Source organism: Rousettus aegyptiacus, unplaced genomic scaffold, assembly GCF_014176215.1.
Source record: "Rousettus aegyptiacus isolate mRouAeg1 unplaced genomic scaffold, mRouAeg1.p scaffold_m13_p_3, whole genome shotgun sequence".
Lineage (NCBI taxonomy): Eukaryota > Metazoa > Chordata > Mammalia > Chiroptera > Pteropodidae > Rousettus > Rousettus aegyptiacus.
Genome location: NW_023416306.1, coordinates 121,750,622 through 121,777,785, shown reverse-complemented (window position 1 = coordinate 121,777,785; position 27,164 = coordinate 121,750,622). Strand labels below are relative to the sequence as shown.

Sequence of the window (27,164 nt, the reverse complement as noted above, 5' to 3'; positions counted from 1 at the left end):
GTCTTTTCAGTAAATTGTTCTAGAACAAACTAGAGAGCTAAATACATAGAATGAAGTTGAACCTCTACTTTACACCATATACAAAAATTAAAATAGATCAGAAACTTAAAGTTAAGACCCAGGTGAAGAAAACATAAGGGTAAATGTTTGTAACCTTGGATTAGGCCATAGTTTCTTAGATATGACACCAATAGCAAAAGCAACCAAAAAAAAGAATGAATTGAAATTCAAAATTTTAAAATTTTGTTCTTCAAAGTTTACCATCAACAGCAAAAAGACAACTCAGAATGGGAGAAAAATTTTGCAAGTATATCTGATAAAAGACCTGTAAAAAGAACTACAATTCATCAATAAAAAGACAACTCAATTTAAAACTGGGCAAAACATCTGAATAGACATTTCTCCAAAGAAGACATAAATAGTCCAAAAACACATGAAAAGATGTTCTACGTCATTAGCCATCAGGGAAATTCAAATAAAAACTACTGCAACGAAATACCACATCACACCCACTAGGATAGCTAGAATCAAGATGATAAGTGCTGTACAACGATGTGAAGAAATTGGAACTGTCATACTTTGCCAGTAAGAATTTAAGTGGTGTAGCCACTTTGGAAAACAGTCTGGCAGTTCCTCAGAGGTTAAACATGGAAAAACCATATGACAGCAATTTTACCCCGGGTATATTCCTTAGAGAATTGGAAATATTTCTACACAAAACTTTGTACATGAATGTTCATAGCAGCATTATTGATAACACCCCCCAAAATGGAGACAACCCAAATGTCTAACCGATAAACACAAATATATGGTATATCCATATAATAGACTATTATCTAGCAATAAAAAAGGAAGTACTGATATATTCTACAGCATCCTATGTGCCTTTCAATTCTGAAGCTATTGCATATACACTGCAATGCAAAATGGAGCTGGATAGACTTGGATTCTCATTCTTGCTTTGCCACTTATTCCATGAGTGACCAGCTAATTGAGCAAGCCTCTCTACAATTCTTACATTGTTGTGATGGTTCAATGAGTTAAGTATTCCACACATAAAGATACTTAAATCACAGGCCTCTTTATGCTACCTTCTGTCCAATGACATACCAATGAAGAGAGGAGGACATGATGGAGAACAGAGAACATTCTGAGTGATTTTTCTCTTTACAAAGGAATTTATGATCTTTAGTTAAAATATGAGTGCATACTTAAGAGATACGTAGATGTGTATAATGCAAATCAAAGTACATAAGCTGGCTCCACATTTATTTCAACATTTTAAGGCACTTTTAGGTTACCCTTTATGAATGAAGTTAGGAAAAAAAGATGTAAAATGTAGCCATGAGTACAAATGTAAAACTAAAACATTAAGAGAACTTTAAGTAAAGTGACCGTACAGGTACTCAGTCATAGAAGTGCACGTGTAAGAAAGTCACAATAATGGGAAATAAGTGGGAAGAGTTGGACAGAATCAGTCCAAGTGATGAACAGATTGTAAGCTATATGGAGGTGAAGACTTGTATATTATTCACTAACACCTAGTACAGTGACTGGCACAAAGCGATGCACAATACTGTCTGGATTAATAAATGAGAGAATAACTGTTTAATAGGAGTTCCAAAATGAAAGACCTAGAAGGGAGGAAATAAATAAAAGGACCCACTTAATGCCACATTTTGGCGACTGCAAATAAAGAGCAAAACTATATTTTCAAAGGAAAAAAATCATACAAGAATTCTCACCTATCATATAGTATCTAAGGGGAGCAAAGCAATATTGTTAAGAAAAGAGAGGCTTTTGAAAGCCATTTGATGGCATGCTCAGAAAGTTTGCCATTTTTTGGAAAATGTTAAGGATCTAAACAGGAAGACACGAGATAAAAGATGGGTGAGCAAAGATTCATGAACAAAATTAAATACTTGCTGACATTTATACATGGTATAATTCTTTAAGGTAGATTAGAGTTTTAAAATTGTGAAAAGAGGATTCAGGGGGACATGATAGTAAAACATACTGAAGGTCTTATCTATTTGGGTAAAGATAGAGGAATTTTTGACATTAATTGAAAAATAACCCTTGCTATCTTGACCTGAACTATGTGAGGGCAGGAGGTAAAGAATTTTCACATGAACTCATTACAAGCAATTTAGAGCTTAGAAACCAAATAGGTTGGGTCAGTATGGTATCCCTCGCTATTCAAACCTTGCACCCAAATACATTAACAAGAGCTAATGTATATTTGTCAAAATATTTAAACATAAATAGAAAAATAAAAAACAATGTATAACTTCTAGACACTTAGAAGGAAACAAAAGAGTCTGAGAGAGGTGAAGAGAAGTTCAAAAAAAGGTAATCCACTAGAGAAGCAAAAAATAACAAGGAGAGCCAGGTTTCCTTTCTTCTTTGTTCACAATTTTAAACGCCATTAGTTGAGACCAATCGGGGTAGCCCTCCGATTGCTGTGGGGCAGATGTGACCTGGCCCAGAGAGTCAGAGAAGCAAGATGGAGATGGTGTCTGTGTGATGTGATGCGGTGAGGGTGGGGGTTGGCAGCAACAAAGGATTATTTACATGCAGAGTGGTCGATCAAATAGGGAAACATTGAACGTAATGGGAGATAGGGAATACACCTCTCTCTCAGATATAACGTTCTAAATACTATTGTCTAAAATGAACCAAGGCTCTTAAGAGAAACGAGTGACCAGAACTGGTGCAGGAAAGGTACAAGGTAAGTCTGGAAGATCTTGCTGTGCCCAAAAGTAAGGAAGTACTTAGAGAATGATGGAGGCGTGTCAAACGGATACAGAAAATCTCTTGAAGGGGCCCCTGCTGGCTGTCCTTGAGACAATTTGTACATAAAAAATAAGCGATGATTATAACAGATTCTAATTCATTGAATAAAGTAAGAATTCATGAAACTATACTGATTAAAAGAGTAAGTAAATGGGGAAAGGAGAAAATTTATAGTAGAGTACCAACTGATGAATGTAGTTAGAATAACAGCACTAGAAAAATCACCATTTGGTAACCACCATAGTGATAATCCAGCCAAGCAACATTGATTAATGTTAAAACAAGTGTGAAAGTTTAGCTCAAAGTCCTCCTTACAAAATTCTCATTACAAAAGAGAAGAGTAACTACAGTAGAGAAGCCTGGCAGATCCCACTTTAGCGATTACAGTTAACGTCACCAGTGTTGGGACAAATCAAAGTTGCGTAGCACCTAATACAGTGCAATAAGAACACAGCAGCACTTCTGTGATACTCATACCACAAATCCATAATGTGAACTGATCATGAGGAAACATCAGACAAACCTAAATTAAGGGATATTCTTCAAGATAACTGTACAGTAATCATCAAATGTGTTAAGCTCTTGAAAGGGGAAGAGATACATTGAACTGTTTCAGGTTGAAGGACCTGGATGAAATGTGACAACTAAATGTAACATGTGGTCCCAGCTAAGCCATGCCTGGACTCTGACCTACAGAAACTATGAGATAACAGATATGTGTTGTTTTAAATCACTGATTTTGTGGCGATTAACATATAGGTCATCTTACTCATGACTAGACATAAAAAATCTTGAACAAAAGATTAACAAATAGAATCCACCAATTCTTGAAAATGATACTACATCATAAACAAGGATAGGTTTATTCAAGGAATAGAAGATTGGTTAAATATATGACCATCATCAATAATTAAGCACAATAACAGAATAAAGAAGAAAAATTTCATGATTATCTCAAAAGACAGAAAAACCTGATCACACTCAATATCCATTCATGATTACAACTCTTAAAAAAACTGCTTTTAACAAACATCATACTAATGGCGAATTATTCAAAGCTTTTCCTCTTAGTTCGAGAATGCACTAAGGATACCTACCATTACCCTCTTCTATTCAGCATTTTACTGGATGAGATAGTTAAAAAGGGAAAAAATAAAAGGCACAGGGATCAGAAAGGAAAAAAGACTTTTTTGTAGATGATTTGAATGTGTTTCAAGAAAACCCAAAAACCTATTTTAAAATTAGATTTAAGTTTAGAAAATTTCCTAGATATAAGATAAACATGAATATGAATTGTATTTTTACCTCCAAGCATCAAACAAAATGAAATTTTAACAAGATTCCATTGATTTAGGAGAAACTGAAGGACTTGGGAGAACTTCACTGCAAAAAGAGCAGGGTGATTGGATTCAAGTTCTGCCAAACCACCAATAAGGTGACTTCAAGAAGCACTTCCGTAAATAGACTGCGAATACCAAATATCAAATAGCTGCAAGAGTCCGTACCTCTAGCTGCCAGGATCCCTTATCTAGGTGTCAAAGAATGACTATTCTTAATGTCTTTGTGTAGCCTGAGCATGTGTGTGTGTGTGTGTGTGTGTGTGTGTGTGTGTGTGTGTGTGTGTGTATGTGTGTGTGTTCTTTTCTGTAAAACCATTCGGACATAGAGGAGGTGCGCAACTATAGGCAGACTTTGTTGTCTTGCTTTTTTTTCTTACCAGTTCTGTATGTTGGCAATAAATCCATATTACAAGTATATCTACTACATTTTTTTTTAACTTTTTAGTTTGAGACATTTTTCTTCTCTTTGAGAAGAGTTGCAAGAATAGTCCAAAGAACTCCGGTACGCCTTCACTGAGATCCACTAATATTTGGCTGATATTTGGCTATATTTGCTTCATATTTGCTTTATTACTCCCCATTCCCTCCTTTCTTCATGTGTGTCTGGGTGTTTTCCTGAACCATTTGAGTGCAGGTTGCAGATATCAGGCCTCTTTACCCCTAAACCCATCAGTGTGTCTCCTAAGAACCAGGACATTCTCTTTAATAAACAGTACAATTTTATAATTTTTCAAATAAAAATTCAACATTGGTGTAAAACTTTATATAATCCATATTCAGATATCATCAACTGTCCCAATAGTGTCCTTTTATCGCATTTTTTTTTCCCCTGATCCAGGATTCATTCCGGTATTAGTATTATATTTAATTGTTTTGTATCTGTAGTTTCTTTTAACTTAGAATAATTATCAGCCTTCTTTGTCTTTCTTGACATTTTTGAAAACCTTTTTTCTTTTGTTACCTCATTTATTTGATGCAGAGTTGAGAAAAGACAGATTGGATTGATCCTAAAGGCTCGTTCTTTACCTACTCCCTACAGAGTCTAAGTTAGTGCCAAGGAAGAAGAGGCCGGTACCAGCTTTGGAGTTCCGGAGGCTCCCCACTCTCACAAGACCTCTTCCTCGGTCAGGCTGCTTTCATGCTACATGGTTGCCTGTATTCTCTGACCCCTTTTCACCTACATAGAGCATTGGGAGGAGAGCCTGTCGACCGAAGAGCTTTCTTAAGCACGAATCTCTGTAACGAAAATGAGAGCTCAGGAGCTCGTGTGTGCTCTGCTACTTCTCGGCTTTTATTTTATGATAAACTATTTGCCCTGTATGCTGCTAGTGGGATTATGTGTGTGCATGCACGTGCATGAGTATGTATGTGTGTGTGTGTGTGTGCGCACGCGTGTGTACATGTGCACTCCCTTTGCACTATAATTGATGACCACGAGGGGAAATAGTCCAGTTTATCCCAATGCTGTGTTTTTAGAAGCAGCAAAATCCAACTGCCTTCCTCCCCAGGGTGAGAAACAGTCCCCCGGGTCCTGGGAGTGGTGCAGTCACTACAGATTCTGAATTAAGGAGGGAGGATGAGTGCCCAAAGTGGGCAGGGTTGCCATAATAGTCACTGATTCGGTGTATGTGTGTAATACATGTACATAAGAGGAGCTGAGTGATGGAGCAAGAGGTGTTATATATTTAGTTCATTCTTTGATATCTAGTCTGCTAAAAGTTTTCAAGCAACCAAGTAACAGTAACTCATGGCAACAGGCTAGAATATTGGAATGGAAAGGATTGTGATGCATAAAAATCCAAGTTGGAATGTACCTGAAGGACGGATAAAAGTCAGTTTGCAGCTACCAAAAGGGAGGGAAGAACATATAAATCATTTATTACAAACAAAAAGAGCCAAAGTAACAGGTTCAGAGAAATGAAGGTGAAAGGATTAGCTGTCGCTCCTAAAGAGAAGTGAAAAGCCCACCGTGGTTTCACCAAAATGACTTCGGAGCGGCCTTTGCCCGCTGATGACTTCGGTATCTACTATGTTCTGTGAGCTTCTATCTACTACAGCTTTCTAGATAAGCTCAGCTAGGGGGGCAGGGATACATACCACATTTGGAAGGGTTCCCCCAGCTTTGACCCACTGGAAGTCCCCCCAAAGGAAGGGAAGATGTTGCGTAGTATCTAGGTAATAGATATCCTAAAGAGTGACAGACAATCCAGGGCCTCCATGACATTGGTAAATAAAAGTGAAAATGACCATCCATGCAACAGTGACAGATTTGTAGAGGAACTGAGGTGAGGTAGCCATCTCATGGAGACCCAATTTTAAGCACACTAGATGGAAAGACAAATCCTAAAGGACAATGACTCTGGGCTTTCTGGTGTAATAGCTCTGTGGAGAGAACCTTGAGAGCCCACAGTTTTGTTCCCAACTCTGTGCAGGTCTGGTGATTCACATGGATGCTTTAATTCTATAGCTTAGTGTTAAGGACATCTTAGTCACTTCTTTAAAAATGTTTTAAATTATCACTTATTAACTGTATTCTGTGCCACACGCATTGCATCATTTAATCTAATCGTAACAACAAACGTATAAGACAGATATTAGTACTCCTGTTTTATAGATGAGAAGAAGGAATGAGAGTCCTAGTCCATGTAAGCAGTTAAGCGGCAGAGTCAGAATTTAAACTAAGGTCTGTTTACAAAGTCTATGCTCTTTCTCTTGTTTCCTCTATGTATATGTGTGTTTTTATATGTATATGTATGTATACATATATACATACATACATGCTCTTAATATATGTATATAACTTGTATATGCTATGCTCTGTCTATATATATGTATGTATATACACACACTCTCTTAACATATGATTAATAAATCCAAATAACTCTTAGACAGTAGGTAGGTAGATAAATATTTCTTTTCTTTACAAAGCGCTGCACATCACTAAATATATTACATGGGCAAATGACTAAACCACTTAAACATGATATCTATAACACAAGATTTAAAAGTAATTATACCTATCCCAAAGAATTGTTTAAAGAATTAAATGTGAAAATGTAATACAAGATGGCTATCATTATTAACTACTATCTAATATTATTACTACTAATGAAAATTAAATAACTTGTCCAGAAAAAAGAAAATACTTTGTTATTTAGAGGGAAAGTCTGCATTTTTAGCCAAGCAAGTCTCAGATTCTGAAAGGCTGATATTTTCTGTCCTCTTGCTTTGGTTTTAGGCAGAAACTTTTATCTCTGCTTATTTGGCTGCGGCACTGTTCAAAGAGTTCTGGGCTAAGAAATGCAATTTTAGACTCCAGGTTTGAATACTTTTGTCCTTAGTAGGGAATTCATTTAACAGAAGTCTTATTAAGAACTCTTCTTTGTATCATGAGGTTGGAGGGCCTTATTGTCATTTGTACATATTTTGTCCCCTCGAAATGCTTGCCTTTCTTTCCACGTGGCACCAACACAGCGCAGAGTGCACAGATCACTATGATGCCTTTCCAGCTAAAGAGGCTGATGAGAACCAGCCCCACTTCCAGGGTGTGACCGGCCTGAGGAACTTGGGGAACACGTGCTACATGAATGCCATCTTACAGTGTCTCTGCAGCATCTCACCGCTGGTGGAGTACTTTCTCTCTGGAAAGTACATTACTGCTCTTCAAAAGTAAGACCATTTGCATCCCCCGCAGGCCCGCCTCTTTCCTCTGCTCCCCCAAGGTGAGGTTAGGGAAGGAATTCGCTGGAATCCCTATTAAGGGCTAAATGAGTCAGTAGAGACTGCAGCATCCCAGATACCATTTCTAGGGTAAAAGCAGGAAGGTCACCCAGAAATTAATGCAGCTTTGTTTTTGTTCTGATGGCCATATGCTTCAGTTTTTAGGTGCCTTTTTTCCCCCATTAAATCAGCCAGAAACATTCCCTTTCCTTTTTCCAAGGGATTACAGTGAGGTCGCCACTGCTTTTGCCTATGTGATGACAGACATGTGGCTTGGAGACTCAGACTGTGTCTCACCAGAAATATTTCGATCAGCTCTTGGCAATCTCTACCCAGCGCTTATGAAAAAGACACAACAGGATGCTCAGGAATTCTTGATTTATGTCCTGAATGAACTTCATGAGGCTCTGAAAAAGGTAAGGGGAATTAATGGCCTTGAAACAGGATAGAACTTCAGCTCTATCGGCAACTTTCATTTTTCATTCTTTTGTTTGTTTAGTGATATTGCCTGCCTGAGCCAAGCATAGGTACTGGGGGTTCTCTGTGGAACACTCAAGTTAGTATTTGAATGGGTCTATATGAACCAAACTTAGCTGATCATCAGAATCACCTAGGAGGATGTTTATGACATCAGTTTTATGACCCTCACTCCAGTGTTACTGCGTCAGAATGTCTGGGGCCATCTTCTGGGACAGCTCACTTGGTATTTCCAGTGGTAGGCAGAGGTTGGGACCACTAACATGTAGTTCCCTTTGCAAATAACATCTGCATGGACTCTTTTAAAAGTGTAAATCACAAGAGGAGTGACATCAGAAGCATGGCAGAGTGAGAGATGTCCCCAGATCTCTCCCCTTGAAATAATAATAAACTGAACATCTAAAACTCAACAAAAAACACCCAACCTGCACACAAGCACGTCTGAGCGAGGGACCTGCGAATAAAAGCTACCACAGGAATGTACGAACTACACCGAAACTACAATAAGTTGTTTTTAATGCTAAAAACATTTTTTTAAATATAAATAAAGTAAAAATTGCATATTTTAATAAAATATATTCCTCATGAGATGTAACATGTAGAACTCTACAACTTACAATAAATGTTCTTGGTAACTATGAACCCAAGAAACTAGTAAGCTTGGTATTAAAGGACAGATCTACACCACAAACACCTTCATATCAAACATGCCTAACCTGTGTTCTTCATTGGATTAGGACATACATTTAACAATACAGAAAATTTCCAGTTACTAAGAGTTTTGCCTTTATTTCAAGACTCACTGCCTTCAACATTAATTAGGGACCTTCACTCTCCAAAGACACATCTTTGGCTTTATGCAGTGGTTTTGTGCTGATGTTAGCTTACCTCATAGGTAACATCCAGGATATACTTAGCATAAAAGATCACAAACTATAGTCATTAATAATTCTCATCTGTAAGCTTCAGTTCCATTTTTCATTTTGACGTCTAATAAGATATTCACACAGTGCTTTATTTAGCCAGAGGAAAGGGTTGTGGTCAGTAAAATCACACAGGTCCTCACAGTCAGCCAGTCTGAAATAATTAGGATTCTTGTTTCCAAGATCAAACTTGGACTTTAGGGCATTAAAGTATCATCAGGGTAGAAGACCTGGGCAGCAATGTGTGATGATAGAAGCAAGCCAAAGTAGAGCGGTGTGCATTGCCTCAAAGTAGAGATGACCGTGGAGCTAATGAGTCTTCCATATGTATATTCTACTGAGGCTGTAACATCACTGAGAAGTCAGAATGTGCTTCCGGCCAAGCTGTTCCTGAGTGTGAGCTAGATTCAGGCTACACGGCTAAATAGAGCTGCCTCAGGAATTTGATCTGGGACAAATTTCTTCCTTGATTCAGTACCACCGAAGAAGGGCCTATGAGAAAACATCTGTTCCAAGATGCTGCAGGAAGATGACTGCCAATGAGTCCTCCATCATCACCCGGCTGTTTGAAGGGCAGCTCAATTATAGTATCATGTGTTTAAAGTGTGAGAACTGCACCTACAAGAATGAAGTCTTCACCATCCTCTCCCTCCCCATTCCATCTGAATATGAGTGCTCTCTTCAGGTACGGACTCTTACTCCTGGATACTTCTCTTGTCTTGCTCTACCCCAGCCCTGGATTTTCTCAGCGCTGTTTCCTAACAATAAACATTATCTGCTTATTGAATAATGATCATATCTCAATGTTTTGAGGTGAACCATAATAAAGACAGTGGAACAGAGAAAATTAGATCACATGCTGATAATAATGATGATAATGTTTTATAGAAAAGTGACATACAGCCAAAAGTTACTGTGAATTCAGATGTATTTCTAAATGTACTCAATAAAAAAGCCTCACTGTGAAACTGAAAAAAATAAATGGAGTTTATTCAGTACTGAAATGGCTTGGTACATATAAGGGATTTAAACTTTCTTGCCAAAAAAAAAAAAGGTATAGCCTGCCCTTATCACAAATGGGTAAGTAGGTTCGACTTGGGAACTAGATATAAAGGATTCTGACTCATCTTGAGCTCTTATGTTTTAGACAAAAGCTTTCAAATGGGAAGATAGAATGGAATCTGGTGCCTTAATTTACCTCTTGAATTTCCTTCACCGTAGTACTGAGAAATCTGTAAACAGAAAGGGTGGTGGTGGTAGAAGGCAAGGAAGAGTTAGGAGGCAGGGGCAAATATGTTTCCTCGCAGAATAATACACACTTGCATTTTTCTTCCTATATTATGAAAGCACATTCATTGCTAAAAGTTTTCAACCTAGGAAGACCAGGTGCTGTAGGTGTAAAGAATAAAAAAATAAGGGATTATAAGCTGACAAGGTCTTTGCAATCTGTGAGGTCAACCAAGGGTTGCCTCACCTAAAATAAACAAACAAACAAACAAATAATAAAATAATAAAATAAAAGTTTTCACATATCAGAATTGGAGAATAGAATGTTACTATGTATGCAGAACTGGACTTGTTCTCAGATCAAACTGCTACAGATTGCTGGAATCAAATTGCGGAGACTCTACATGATCTGGCGACATGTCCACTGAAAATAGAATCTGTGCTCCTCTTCCTCTTTAGGTTAATGGTTTGCAGAGCTGGGAGGCCTGGCTACACTGAAGATGTTTTCTATGGGCACGTGACCTAATTTTCTCTGTTCCGCTGTCTTTATTATGGGTCACCTCAAAACATTGAGATATGATCATTATTCAATAAGCAGATCACTTCTGTGATGAGATAATGTAAAACAGCTGCCTGACTTGGTTAGTGGAAACTGCGCAGTTAATATTATTCTGAAATTCACCAGAAACGTTAAAAATACTGATTAAGAGATTAGAAGGGGATGGGCACTTGGATCCATTTCAGGAACTAAGCGAGAAAGAAGCACCTCTCTTGCAAAGTAGATTTTACACCTATCCAGGTTGCACCTTATGATACTGGTATTTCCCAGACCTGTTGACTTTGAGAAAGCATCAAGGAATATATTTCTACAGCTTTTCTGAAGTTCTAATATAAACAGACTCCAGATTGCAGTTGATCCAATTCGGTCACCAAATGCTTTTCCCTCAGCAGGACTGTCTCCAATGTTTTTTCCAACAAGACACACTGACTTGGAACAACCAAATTTACTGTTCCTTTTGTGAAACCAAGCAAGAAACAGCTGTGAGGGCCAGTATTTCCAAAGCACCAAAAATAATGATCTTTCACTTAAAAAGGTATGGATTTTGATATTTTATGAGATTTTTTTGAACAGCTTTAAGATATAATTCACATATAATTTATCCATTTAAACTGCACAATTCAGTGGTATTCAATATACTACATTAAATTTAAAATTTTTGTGGTAAAATCATTAACCAATGTCGCCAAAAAAAAAAAAGTCAAAAAAATTTGTGGTAAAATATATGAACATGAAATTTACCATTTTAACCATTTTAAGTGCATACTTTATTGGCTTTAATTATATTCATAATTATGTTACGCAACCATCACCACTATTTCTAAAACTTTTTCGTCACCCCAAACAGAAACTGTGTACCCCATTAAGCAATAACTACCCATTCTGCCTCCCTTCAACCCCTGGCAACTTCTAATCTATGTTCTGTGTCTATAAATTTGCCTATTCTTGGTACTTCGTGTAAGTGGAATTACACATTTAACCTTTTTGCTGGCCTAGTTCACTTAGCATGTTTTCAAAGTTCATCCCTGTTGTGACATCTGCCAAAGAAGTTCATTCCTTTTTGTGGCTGGATGATATTCCATTGTGTGCATATCATATTTTGTTTATTCATCTCTTGATAGACATTTGGCACTCGCTTTGAGAGCTTTTAAAAAATAAATTCCCTGACTCCAGCCTTGAGAATTCTGATTCCACAGGGCTGAGGTGGAGTCTAAGCATCACTATTTTAATTTTTACAGCCAAAAGTTTTAAAATAAAACTTTTTATTTTAAAAAGTTTTCAAATATACAAAAAAGTTGAAAATATGTATAATGAATACCCATATACCCTAAAATCTTAATTAGTTGGTAACACTTTGCCACATTTCTTTTCTCTTTCTGTCTCTCTGTTCCTTTTGCCTTCCCTCCGTCTCTCCCTCCTTCCTTTCCATTTTATTAGTGGAACCATCTGAATTTAGAAGCAAATTTCATGACATTTCATGCTTAAATACTTCAGCATGTATCACCTGAGAATAAGGACATTCTCCTACATAATCACTATACCATTATCATGCCCAAGAAATTTAGCAATAATTTTATATCATCCATTACTTTTAAAGAAGCTCCAGGGTGATTCTCATGTGAGCTCAGCTTTGGGATCTGCTGATCTATATAACAACTAGAGATGTGACAACAGTTTCACTAAATTTTATCTTATTAAGTATATTAAAACCTCAGAGCTGGAAGACAGGACACTGCCCAGACAATGTGTGCTGGAATCAAGATAAGGAACGCTGAGTCAGCTTGGTTAGAGTGAACAGTACAGCATCAGCTGGAGTGAAATCTCCAGGAAGTTATCACTGTGATTTCTACTTCTCCAGTTTCGCTCCTGGCTTTCTCTTTTTCTTTTTTTCCCACTAGATTGACTCTACACTGTCTCATGCCCTGATTCCAGTTCCTGGTCCACTCCAGTCTCAGTTTTGGTGAGACCTTTGGATGTGGAGGTTCTAAATATATGTAAATAAGAAAAAAAAATTTATGTACAGGTTTTGTACCAAATAATCTTTCTAAGAAATTACTTTTAACTATACTTGGAATTTATCCAAGTATGCAAACTTCACTCGTGAATGGATCGTAAGCTTATTTTATATTTTACACATTTATTATCTCTCCAGGTTTGACATCTTGGGTACAACAAAAAGGAAATTGAGAACAGATATTCATTACCCACTCACTAACTTGGATCTTACTCCTTACATTTGTCCAATTTTTCGGAAACATCCTAAATATAACCTCTGTGCAGTGGTGGTGAGTAGAATACTAAAACTATCTAAAATAACCCAAATTTAAAGAAAACTGTAGAATTATCTGCTTAAATGCCTACTTCTTCTATCTTTTCTTGACTTCTCTTACATGTTTGTTTTTTGAAACAAAACATAGATCTTGGAAACTCCCTTCTTCAACCTCAAAAAGTAGAGCTATGAAAAACTAATATGTCCTGGTCACGGTCACCTCACTTTCCTTTTACTCAGTGGCCATTTCAGATCTAGGAACATTTGTAAACTGTGCTCTGGGGGCAGCAGAAGTTTATTCCAATAGCTTTATGTTGAATCATCATGAGCCACTCTGTGGCCAAAAACCCCAACACTGGGTACATAACAGCCATAGACTCACTGAGATTTCCCTTTGGCTCTATGTCAACTGTCATCATCGAGGATTCCCTGAAGGAAAGAAAGCAGAGAGTATAATTCAGACCAAATCATCCAGAACTCCCTACAACATCAGTCTTCTCCAAGCACCAAACCATTCTCTGGGTTTCTGTTCTGCGTCGGTGTTCCTTCAGAACATACTCATATTTCAGCTCGAAACTGGAGGTCCAGCCGTGTCCATATCAGATGAGCGGGGCTCCTCCCAGGGCCCAAGATGATTCACCAGAGTCCTCTGATACACGGAGTCTAATTTGCCTATTCAACTTACTGTTAAATTAATATAAAATATTAATCCCACTGGTCTTTCTCTTGAACATTTCTCAGAATCATACCTTCAAACTTAAAAAAAAAATGACACTTCTTTTTCTTTTCACTTCTTCTTACTTATAATGACTTACTTCTTCATTCTAATTTTTTCTGCCCTCAAATACGGTTTTCCTTCTTTCACTCCCTTATTTGGAAATCTACATAGACATCATCTTTGTCACATCAAATATAAATCTGACATGGATTCCAAAATGATACAGGAACTGCCTCCCCTCTATTTTACTGTTTTAATTTCTCATTATAAGTGTTTCTGTTTAAGAAAAATTATATAATTATCTATAGTATGAAAAGATATTCATTTGTATATAAAGTCACCCTAAACTGCCTATAAATTCCTAATTCGTTTAGTGTTCAAATCGTTAGGTAATGGAGTGGTTAAAAGTTGGTTTTGAAAGATAAATGTATTTAGAATTTACTGCAGATTGACCGTTAATCAGAAATAAGAACTAGGCATCTTTGAAACTATATGTATGGCCACAGGGAAAGGCCATAAAGAGCCCTGCTATTCATGGCGTAGTCTAGGAAACCCATAGCATTGTCAACACCTGTTAGAATAAAGGATCTCAGGCCCCAGGCTCCACCCCAGACTTACTGACTCAGAACATACATTTTTGCAAGCCCCCACTGTGTTTCAAAGGCATCTGAAGTTTGAGAAGTATTCATCTAGACCAGAAAGGAAGGATACCTCTATACCACCCTTAATAGAGCTTTATTTAGCCTTTCCATGAGCCCTCGAAGAGCATGCTGCTTTACCAGGCAGGCTCTTTATCTGGCAGATTTGATTTATTTTACAAGCTTGTAGTGTTTGCTGTGTACCAGGCACTGATCTAAGCACTTTATTAATGATCATTGGTAGCCCTATGAGGGTAGGCACTATTATTATCCTTATTTTACAGAATGGGAAGGAGGCACAGAGAGCTTAAACAACCTGCCCCACTCATACTGCCCGCTAAGGGCACAGCTAGGACTGAAGTCAGGCAGGGAGGCTCCAAATGTCCTGCTTTCACTATTACGTTTATGCTGCCTCTGGTTGCTAACATATGTCTCTATACTGGGTCCACATCTGCCCTCCTCGTAATTTCATCCGTGTGACCCAATTCTGTTCTCTGAACTAGTAATAGTAATATGTATGTGGCTTTATAGTTAAATGCTTGTACATACGTTAGCAAACAGAACACATTCATTGTTTTTCTTTTACGTGATGTCCCTTCAAATATTTGAAAATCATCATCATACAGTAAACATTATTTACTTCCTTCAATCCTCTTCAAATGACTGGTTTCTAGAGAAACTGTTTTTAAGATTAGGGAATATTTTAGGCACAGAAAACGGATGATGAGTCTTCACATTACCTTCCACTGATGTGAAGAACAAAACGCTATAGATAAATCGAGCCCCTGTGCATCATCTTTAATGATCCCACTCTGCTCCCTTCCCTGTTGTGACTGCTGTCCTGAAGTGGGAGTGTATTAATCTTAAGCATTCTTTCATACCTCTGTCACACGTTTGTGTCTATACATGTTATGTATAATTGCTTTTGAATGTTTTATATATCCGGTATCATGCCATGCACATTCTTCTCTATTTTCCCTCCAGGTTTTTGTGATATTAATGTTGATACATTAGCTCTGGTGCATTCACTTTAACTGCTTCTAGTAAACCATTGTATCTATCTATCTATCATTTTCCTCTTGCTGGGCAGTTAGGTTCTTTCCAGCATTTTGCTTTTACAAACAATTTTATAGAATGCATTGCCATTAGCTAACACATGAAACACGTTGTCAATATATATGTGTGTGTCTTCCCAGACCATATTTTGAGGACAACCGATCTAAATCTCTCCTTTAATCTATTAATGTAGCAAACGACATTGATTTTCTATTTGATTTTTTTTTTTGGTTCAAAATGTTTTTACATTTTTTATATCTATTCACACAATTGAGAAACTAAACCATAACTTACCCATACTGTCCTTTTTTGTTTTGTTTTAGGGATCAGCCTTTTTCTAGTCTCATAAAATGAGTTGGCCATTCTTTTCTGTGCTCTGGTACAGTTTGTATAAGATAAAAATAACTTGCTTCTTGAAAGTCCAATAGAATTAAACAGAAAAACCATCTGGTCCTGAAATTTTTATTCTTGGTGGGTGGATTTTTAAATATTGGCTCAATTTTCTTTAGCCATTATAGATCTATTCAGGATTTCTATTTCTTCTTTTTTTAAAAACAAACTTTTTGTAAAAGTAAAACACATATAGAAAAATACAAACCATATTATTTTTAAGACAATCTCAGACATTACTGCATCCCATGTTTTGATATAGTATTTTCATTATTGTTTATTTCTAAGGTTTTAAAATTTATGTGATGGTTTCTTATTTGCTATAAAAGTTACTTAGAAGTGTTTTTTTAAAAAACTTTCCAAAAGTATGGGAATTCAAGGGCATATTTTTTTGTCTTGACTACTAATTTTATTGTATTATGTCCAAAGATTATGATCTCTCTGAAAGTAATTCTTCGACATTTGTTGAGACTTGTGTATTTCATTTATTAGGATCCAGGTTCTTTGTCATGGAAATTAAGCTTGTGATGTTTAACGCTCTCTCTATACTATTTTTTCAACTGTTTGACTAATTGATAGTTGATAGAAATGTGTTAAAATATCCTTTTCTTGATTTTAAAGGGAATAATAAAAAATGATGCTTGCTGTAAATTTTAAGTAGCTACACTTTATCAGGTTATGGATACTTCTTTCTATTCCAGTTTGCTAACAATTTTGTGCATGTTTGTAAAAGGTATTGAATTTTATTAAATCTTTTGTTCCATGGTAATTGAGATGCTATAGCTTCCCTGGACCCTTTTTAATCTGTTAATATGGTCAGTTACATTTACAGATTTCCTAATTTTACTACTCTTGTATTGCTGGGATAAATACAATCTGGTCATTATTTATTATTTTAGACATAAATATATTTATAATATATAAGTATAGATAATATAATGGCATGTAGTAAATATATACCATCATGATGACAAACTTGTCAAAATTTCCTTAAAGTTGTCAATTTTTTTTTTAACAAATCTATTTTGTAGGTGCATACCGCTTTACAATTATAAACTTTTCGGTGTTTAAATGTTTTTTATTATAAAGTCACTCTTAGTATCATTTATAATGCTTTTTGTCTTGAACTCCATTTTAACTGATGCATATATAGCTACTCCATCTTTCTTTTGATAGCATCTATCTACTGTATCTTTCTGATTCCTTTAAATTCAACCTGAGTTCCGAATGATAGTGCAGAAGTTAGATTTTACACTTCTGTCAATCTCCATCTAGTAAATTTAGTACATTTTTATATATTTCAACTAGTAATAAATTTGGATTTGTTTCTGTTGTCTCTTGTGTGCTTTATGTTAATCTGATTTCTTTAGTCTTTTCTCCCTTTTTTCTTGCCTACTAATAAATTGATAGTTTTCTTTAGTTTACTTTTCCTCTACAACTTTTGAGATTACACATTTTATTTAGCTTCTTTTGCAATTACCCTTAAACTTCAGTTTCCATACATGATTTAAAGCCTTAAGTTAATTAAGATCCCTATATCATGCTCTCAAACAAATGAAAGGATCATACAACTCTATAACTTTGATGACCCATTATTATCATTTTCCAGCATTTTTGCTTTAATATTTTTATATATACAGGTTCCTCTGAAGTAGATATTATTTAACATGGTTTTTACTATGTTCTAGTTCTAGTTCTTATTGGTTTAGATTAAACAGGATCTTTACCAAATTTTTTTGTTAACTGTGCTTTTATCATGTTTATCATCTGTATTCATTTCATTTATTCGTGTGGTACTTATTTCAGTAGATCTTTCAGTGAAGATCCTAAATTCTCTAGTCTTTAACTGAAAAAATCTTTAGTTCACTTTGATTCCTGAATAATTTAGCTAGAAATCAAATTCTACATTAACAGTTATTTCTTTTCATCATTTTGAAGCTATTTTATTATTTCTGGTTTCTATGGCTGCCATGGAGAAATTGTACCATCAGGTTATCATTCTGTGTGTGTGTGGGGGGGGGGGGGCGGTAATCTTTTCTTTCTGGTTGCTTTTTAAGATTTTTTTCTTTTTGTTTGTATTGTTCTGTAGTATTATTTTTATTTACCCTTGGTTCATTGTGTTTCCTACATTTGAAGATTCATGTCTTCCATTAATCATTTTCAGTCATTGTCCCTTGTTATATTGTTTTTCTCTTATACTTTCTATTTTCCAATTCCAGAACATATACTAGAGATATACTCATTCGATTTTCCATCACTACTGCATTCAGAGTAATTTCCTCAGTTTCATTTTTAGTTTATTCATTCTCCAATTTTATGTACGTTTAACTCTACACTAAATTTTTATTATTTTTTATTATAGTTGGCATACAATGTTATATTAGTTTCAGGTGTAGAGTACAATGATTTAACATTCATATATCTTATGAGGTGATCATCACACTAAATCTAGTAACCACCTGTCACTATGTGAACTTATCACACTATTATTGACTATATTCCTTCACATTTTCTACCCATTCCTCCAACCTCCTACCCTTTGAGAACTATCAATTTTTCTCCCAAGAATATGTTTTTGTTTTGTTTGTTCATTTGTCTTGATATTTTTAAAATTCCATATGTAAGTGAAATCGTGCAGTATTTGTCTTTGACTCATTTCATTTAACATAAAATGATTAGGTCCAACTATGTTGTTGCAAATGGCAGGATTTCATTCTTTTTTATTGCTTAGTAATATTCCACAGCATGTGTTTGTGTGCACCTGTGGGTATCACATTTTTTATCCATTCATCTTCTGATGGATAATTAGATTTCTTCCAGTTCTTGGCTATTATAAATAATGCTGTACTGAATTTAGGATTGCATGTATCTTTTCAAATTAGTGTTTTTTTTTCTTCATATAAATACCAAGAAGTAGAATTACTAGGTTACATGTCAGTTCTATTTTTAGTTTTTTAAGGAATCTCCATTCTGTTTTCCGTAGTGACTGCACCAATTTACAACAGTGCACAAAGGTTCCCTTTTCTCCACATGCTTGCCAACACTGGTTATTTGTTGAATTTTTGATAATAGCCATCCTGACTGGAATGATGTGGTATCTCATTGTAGTTCTGATTTGCTTTTCCCTGATGATTAGTGATGTTGAGCAACTTTCCTTGTCTGTTGGCCACCCGTATGTCTTCTTTGGAGAAATGTCTCTTCATGTTCTCTGTGCATTTTTTAGTCAGACTGTCTTTTTTTATTATTATTGATTTGTATGAGTTCTTTATTGATTTGTATAAGTTCTTTATATATTTTGAATATCAACCTTTTATCAGACATATTACCTGTGAATATCTTCTATTTAGTAAGTTGTCTTTTTGTTTTATTGGTGGATTACTATGTTGTGCAGAAGATGAGGTCCCATTTGTTTATTTTTGCTTTTGTTTCTCCTGCTCAAAGGGGCATACAAAAAGATATTAATAAGACTGATGTCAAATAGATCGTTACCTGTTTTCTTCTAGTTTTTTGGTTTCAGGTCTTACATTTAAGTCTTTAATTTATTTTGAGTTCATTTTTGCATATGGTGTAAGAAAGTGGTGTAGTTTCTTTTTTTTTTTTTTTGCACACTTGTCCAGTTTTTCCAACAACATTTATTGAACAGAGTGCCTTTGCCTCATCTTATACTATTGCCTCCTTTGTCATAGATTCATTGACCATGTAGCTATGGGTTTATTTCTAGGCTCTCTATTCTGTTCCATTGATCAATGTGTGTATTTTTATGCCAGTACCATGCTGTTTTGACTACTATAGGTTTGTAGTATAGTTTGATATCAGGTAGCATGATAACTCCAACTTTGTTCTTATTTTGGGGTCTTTTGTGGTTCCATATAAATTTGAAGATTATTTGTTCTAGTTCTGTGAAAAGTGCAATTAGTATTTTAATAGGGATTGCACTGAATCCATAGATTGCTTTGGTTAGTAAGGAAAACATATAGCAATACAGGCTTATCACAAGAAACAAGAAAAAATTTAAATAATCTAACCTTACACCTACCTTAACGTGACACCTACTTAAGAGAATTAGAGAAGAACAAATTAAGCACAAAGTGAGTAGAAGAAATAATAAAGATATGAGCAGAAATAAACAAAATAGATTTAAAAAAAAAGATCAGTGAAACCAAGAGCTCGTTCTTTAAAAAGATAAATAATACTGATTGATAAACCTTTAGCCACACTCTTCAAGAAAAAAAAGAGAGGGCCCACGTAAAATCAGAAATGAAAGAGAAGTGACAACTGACACCACAGAAATACAAACGATTATAAGAAAATACTACAAACAATTATATGCCAATAAACTGGACAACCTGGAAGAAATGGATAAATTTCTAGAAGCATGCAATCTCTAACACTGAATCAGGAAGAAATTGAATATTGAACAGACTGATAACTAATCAAAAACATCACAAGAAACCAAAGTCCTAGACTAGATGGCCACAGAGATGAAGAAAAGCTCCCAAACTCATGAGGCCAGCATTACCCTGATACCAAAACCAAAAAAGACAGCACACACACACACACAAAAAAAAATTATAAGTAAATGTCCCTGATGAACATAAATGCAAATATCTTCAATGAAATGTTAGCAAACCAAATTATGCAATACATTAAAAAGATTATGCATCAGGCTCAAATGGGATTTATTCCTGGGATACGAGTTTGGTTCAGCTGACAGTCTTATGGTAGCTCCCTTGTATGTAAGTGTGTGCTTTTCTATCACTACTTTTAAGAGTCTTTGTCTTTAACCTTCGGCATTTTAATTGTGATGTGACTTGGTGTGGATATCTCTGGGTTCATCTTGTTTGAGACTCTGCACTTCCTGGACTTGTATATCTATTTCCCTTGCCAGGTACAGAAATGTTATCAATATTTCTTCAAAGAGGTTTTCAATCCCCTGTTCTCTCTTTTCTCCTTCTGGTATTCCCATGATGCAAATGTTGGTATGCTTGATGTTGTCCCAGAGGTCCATTAAACTATCCTCATCTTTGACATTTTTTTCCTTTTTGCTGTTTTGAATGGATGTTTTCCACTACTTTGTCTTCCAGATTGCTGTTTGGACCTCTGGTTCATCTAATCTGTACTTAATTTCCTCTAATGTAGTCTTCATTTCATATATTGTATTCTTCATTTCTGACTGGTTCTTTTTTATGTTTTCCTTCTCCTTTTCTTCTCTTTTCTTTCTCTTTGTCGAAGTTCTCACTGGGTTCTATTCCTCCCCTAAGTTCATTGAGCATCCTTATAGCCAGGATTTTGAACTCTATATCTGGTAGGTTACTTGTCTCCATTTCATTTAGTTCTTCTGGAGTTTAGTCCTGTTCTTTTATTTGGGACATGTTTGTCTACTCACTTTGGCTACCTCCCTGTGTTTGTTTCTATGAATTAGGTAGATGTGCTGTATCTCCCAGTCTTGACAGAATAGGCTTATGTAGAAGGTGTCCTGTGGGGTCTATAGTGCAGTCTTTCTGGTCACCTGAGCCAGGTGCTCCCAGGATGTCCCCTATGTGGATTGTGTGTGCCCTTCTGTTGTAGTTGAACCTCCATTTCTGTTGGCACATCTGTTTGTGGGGCTGACTCTCAGGCTGACTGGCTGTGAGGGCTGGCTGTGACTACAGTGGATGAGCTGTTGTGCAGGGGCTGACCCCATGGAGTAGGAGTCAATTTATTGGAGCTCTGGTGCCAGCCACGTCTGCCCTTCATGTGTGTTGCCTGTGGAGTCGTTTAGGTGGTGCTCTGGTGTGATCTGTAGCTGGTTACCAGGTGTATTGGTTCTGGAGCCTCTTGGGAGGGGCTCTGGTACAGGTCAAGGTCAGCTTCCACTTGTGCCTGGCTTGTGGACTCTTGGTAGGAGCTCCAAGGTGATCTGTGTTTGACTGCAGCTTGTGATGAGCTTGGAAGCACTTGAGACTATGGTGTGCTGCAGCTAGCCACCTCTTGTACGAGGCTTAAGACATTTTTGTGGGTACCATGATGTGAGGCGAGGTCAGCCACCACTTGTGCTGGGCTCATGGTTGCTTATTTGTAAAGCTGGTTTAGTTGTGGTGAACTTTAGTTTTTGCTTGTCTGGGAAACTCTTTCTCTCTCTTTCAATTCTGAATGATAACAGTGCTGGGTATAGTATTCTAGGTTGTAGGTTACTTTCTTTCAGCATGTTATTTACTGTCACTTCCTTCTGGACTGTAAATTTGATGATGAGAAATCAGCTGATAGCCTTATGGGGTTTTTCCCTTTTTTATGGCTCATTTCCTTCTTGCTGCCTTCAAGATTGTGTCTTTATCCTTAACTTTTGCCATTTTAATTACAGTGTGTTGGTGTGGGCTTCTACGGGTTCATCTTGTTTGGAAGTCTCTATGCTTTCTAGATCCGGATGTTTGTTTCCTTTCCCAGATTAGAACAATTTTCACCATTATTTCAAATATACTTCCTTTCTTTCTCTCTTCTGAAATTCCTATAATGAAAATGTTAGCGTGCCTGATGTTCTCTTGGAGGTCTCTTATGCTATTGCCAATTTAGAAAATTTTTTTCATTTTGCTATTCTGATTGAATGACTAACACATTTTATCTTCCAGGTTGCTAATCTATTCTGTACTAGCTAATCTGTTGATTCCTTCTAATGTCTTTTTCATTTCAGTTATTGTATTCTTTAACTCTGATTGGTTCATCATATTTTCTAAACCTTTGTTGATGTTCTCTCTGAGGTCCTCTATTCTACTCTCAGGTTTGTTGAGCATCCTTATTACTATTTCTTTGAATTCTTTGTCAAGAAAAATTATCCCCCCCCTTTTTTTTATTCCTTTATTTGGGGCATATACCTTCTGTCTCCCCATTTTGTTTTGACTTTCTGTGTTCCTATGAGTTAGATGAAGTAGCTCTCTCCCCCAATCTTGAAAAAGTATCCTTTGTATAGATCGTGTGCTGGGTGGTTTTGGCAGGCTACTTGTAATCAGGGTGGGTTCGTGTGGTGCCTGGTGTGCCTCCTGGTCAGAAGGATTGGGTCCGGAACAGGGCAGCCTAGTGTACATACATGTGGTATCTTCCTATTGTTCTGGCTATCTGTGGCCAGAAAGAAGTTGAGGTGGGGTAGTCTAATGCGTATGCCTTTCCTTGACCTTCTGATCCAGGTGGAACTGCCTGTTGTGCTTGGTGGACCCTGTTGCTTCAATTGTCTATTGCCCAAGCGAGGTGTGGACAGGATTGCCCTGTGCGCATTTCACAGTATCATACTAGTTCCAAACTTGGGACAGGGCAGCTCTGTGTTCACTGTACTTTGCTAGTTCTGCACTTTGTCTGGTTGGGGTAGCCATGCGCTCACACTGCAGTGCCTCATCACTTCTGCACCCTCTCCAGGCAGGTCAGCCTTGTGTGTGCTCACAGTAGCAGCCCCCTAGTTCCTCATTTTCTCCAGATGGAGCAGCCTTGTGTGTGCACATCACAGCACTCAGTTCCACACTTTTCTCTGGGCAGGGCAAACCTGTCCCCCTGTCTCTGCACTTTCTCTGGAGGGGCAGCTCCACTGCAGGTGCTGCAGTGCTGTTAGTCCTCCACTTCCTGGGCAGGGGAGCCCCACATGTACACATAGCCTAGTGGGTGCACACAGCAGTGCCCTGCCAAACCAGGGGATCAATCTCCAGGTGGAGGGGTCTTGTGCATGTACTATGGCACTCTATTTGTCCTGTTGTCCCTAGCTTCAGGAGAAGCAGCTGGGGTTGCATTATAAAGGCCCTGCAGGTCAGCCAGAGCACCTGAATAGGACTCCCGCCTACTCTCTAAGCACAGGGGAAATGCAAACAAAGGTGCTCACTGGTTCCTCTGGTCACGGTCCCTCCACTCCTGGAGAGCTCTTGTGGTTCCGCCTTCTCTGTGTGGTCTCTTTTATTGTGCAGAAGCTGTTCGACTGACCCTCAGTTGTCTCTCACGATGAATGGCTCTAAATATAGGTATATGTTCTGTTCTTAGAAGATGAAAAGCTCAGTGTCCTCCTACGCTATCTTGGACCTGCCTCTCTACACTAAAATTTTAATTTCAAGTAGTACATTTTTCATTTCTGGAGGTATTTTTTTTTTTTGTTAAAGTTAGCTTCCTTTTCATACATCTATAATAATTTTAAACATGCTTTGTAATCTCTAATAATTCTATTATCTAAAATCCTTGGGGGTTTAGTCTTGTTATTTATTAACTTCTGACTCTTATGGTGAATTATTTCCTTGTGTGTTTTGTAATTGTGATTTGTGAACTTGACATTGCTGGGGTTTTTTTATGTGGGTATCCTGTGCAGCCTGAATTAAGGTGCATCAATCCAGAAAGTAATTCTCTTCCTTCTGCCTAGCACCCCCAAAATACTTCACATTAAATTCAGAAGATTCTGAAACCACACAGATAGTATAAACCAGTGAGAAGGCAGATACACTGTAACAAGTTTGAAGGAATGACTTATTCTCTGCACAAGATATTTCACTTTCTGTCATTTTTTAAAATTTGTTTTTACATTAAATTATCAAAAATGAACATAATATTCCAGCTGTGTTCTGATTACTTCAGAACTTTATTTGGGCACTACCTATCCACTAGATGTTTTGTTTTTCTCAAATTACATCACACTTTTTGGGAACCGTTTTATAAATAAAGAAGCTGAAGCATGTCAGCTCACGACAAGAACCTGCATCATCTATTGTCAGCTTTGGGATATTTCTCTAACATGTCAGGGAAGAGGCGAGGAACATAAAGGTCTAAGGGAACATTTAATAAGTACCTGCTTATGTTGGCTCTATAATATGATACCTGACAATAGCTATATAAGGCAGGTCTTATTATGTCATTTAAACAGATGGAGGAAATTAAAGCTCAGAAAGGTTAAATAACTTTCTAAAGGTCCTTCCTTTGTATTAGAGCAGAATTCACAGAATTGACTACAAAAAAAAAAAAAAAAAAAAAGAAAGAAAGAAAGAAACCATTTTCTTCCTTCTACACCAGGGGTCAGCAACCTTATTCTATAAAATGCCAGACAGTAAATATTTAAGGCTTTGCAGGCCATATAGTCTCTGTTGTAACTATTCAACTTTACTGTTGTAGTGTGAAAGCAGCCAGTGAAAAGCATAAACAAATGAGCATGGCTGTGTTCCCATAAAACTTTAAGGACACTGAAATTCGAATTTCATATAATTTTCACGTCATAAAATATTTTGATATTTTCAATCATATAAAAATATAAAATGCGTTCTTATCTCACAGGCCATACAATAACAGGCAGGAAACTGGATTTGGCTCAGGGCAAATCGTTTGTCAATCCCTGCTCTATACCATACCACCTTCTGAGAAGTGAGGCTCTCCACTGTCTTTGTTTCAAACATTCCTTTACTAAATTAGAAAAGACAATGGAAAAAGAGAATGGAACAGGTTCTTTTTTGGACCCTAAGTGGTTGAGGGTGTTGTTGCCACACAACGCTCTCAAACTGTATAGTAGCAACACGTGGTCATTTAAATGTCTTGTTCCAATATGAAATGTCTTTTTTTCATGTCTATTTAAGCCTTTCTTCAAAATTAAACTACGGGCTCATTCAGGAAAGATGACTATCTTATTTTTAAATTGCCTTTAATGTTTAATAAGTCTATGAACAGTAAGTGCTTAGTAAATATTAAGTGATAAAAGTTAGTCAAATACTATCCTATTTCATTTAGATTCTATTACGTAGTCAAAGGGTACAATATATAAGCAGTTCAACAAAATGAAAAATATAGAAGAGGCTAGGCTATATGTATGATTAAACAAAATTATCATATCCTTTTCATTTAGTATAAGGGACAATTACGAAAAGTATTTCTTGACCCTTTTTTGTTCTAATAGTTAAGCATATCAGCTTATGAATACTCAGTCTGACATTCCTTCCTCCCCTAGAACCACTTTGGTGATCTGGATGGCGGCCACTACACTGCTTTCTGCAAGAACTCAGTGACCCAAACCTGGTTTAGCTTTGATGACACGCGAGTCAGTGAGATTCCAGAAACTTCAGTTCAAACCGCTACAGCGTATCTTCTGTTCTACAGCTGCCAACCCTTTTCCATACCTATCCAAAAATGCAAGAGCTAGGAAAATGGTATTTCCTGAAAGTTGCAAAACAATCAGAAACTGGTACTCAGTTTGCTTTGTCATTAAACTCTTGCAACTTACTTATATCTCTGACATTTTAAAGTCTTTCTGGCATATTATGCAACCTTATATAAGGTAAGTCTCTAGCGAAGAAGATGGGTCATGGCATACTGAAAAAGCCGGCATGAAAATAGTGCAATGCAACAAATTATTTTCCAAAGGTGTTTCACAGAGTTAAACCAAAATGATTTTTATTCAAGTGGCTCTTTGAGTTTAAAGCATGTGATCTGAAAATATTTAATTAATCAGATAATTTAGCCAAAGAACTAGAAGTATCTTAGACTAATTGAGGAACACAAAAAACTGTCAACTTCACAATTAAAAACTCATCTTTTCATCTTGTTCCTGGGAGACCACTAATAGTGACATCTTTCAGAAGCACCTTTAGAATCTTATTTTTATAGACTATTTTTGGCTTCATATATGGCACCTGAATCTCTAAGATAAATGATAAATTCTGAGCTCCCCTATCCCTTTTAATATATCACTTTGTAAAGATGTGGTTCATAATGCAGTTCGCCTTGCAATCATACCCAACTCCTATCCCTTTTTATCTTAATCCTAAGAATTCTATTACTCTTGATAGAATGAGTCTGGGTATTATTATTTCTTCATTTGACTCCCAACTCTGAGAATCGCAATGCTATGCAGTTCTGGGTCAACTTGAAAGAAGAGTGGAATCGAGTCCTGATGCCACCAGGATAAATGAACTAAATTTCAAGTCAATGTAGTAGGATAGAGTGTGTGTATGTGTATAAAATTTATAGTTTTACTATCCTATGTTTGATAATATAAAATTAAAGACAGAACACTTACAGAATTTTAAATTATTTTTTCTCATTAAGATTTTAATATAGGTGTAAATGAAAAT

General features: G+C 36.5%; 2 protein-coding genes across 3 annotated transcripts in view; one reads left to right on the top strand and one right to left on the bottom strand.

Moving 5' to 3' along the window:
• The first annotated feature begins 383 nt into the window (after positions 1-383).
• Positions 384-27,111, top strand: USP50 (ubiquitin specific peptidase 50). 2 transcript variants are annotated; one of them, XM_016128613.2, is made up of 7 exons: positions 384-6,172; positions 7,611-7,805; positions 8,077-8,272; positions 9,732-9,941; positions 11,435-11,577; positions 13,195-13,327; positions 26,042-27,111. In XM_016128613.2, the coding sequence occupies exons 1-7, from the start codon at positions 6,120-6,122 to the stop codon at positions 26,231-26,233; spliced, it is 1,122 nt and encodes a 373-aa protein (XP_015984099.1). In that variant the 5' UTR covers positions 384-6,119; the 3' UTR covers positions 26,234-27,111. The 2 variants fall into 2 exon arrangements, with proteins under 2 accessions (XP_015984099.1, XP_036094676.1); XM_036238783.1 differs by having other exon boundaries at positions 384-7,805; positions 11,432-11,577.
• USP8 (ubiquitin specific peptidase 8) overlaps positions 13,409-27,164 on the bottom strand; it is a 62,372-nt gene continuing 48,616 nt past the window's right edge. The window contains exon 20 of the mRNA XM_036238778.1: positions 13,409-13,740. Coding sequence (XP_036094671.1) covers positions 13,717-13,740 — 24 coding nt within the window. The 3' untranslated portion in view covers positions 13,409-13,716. The remainder of the gene's footprint in view (positions 13,741-27,164) is intronic.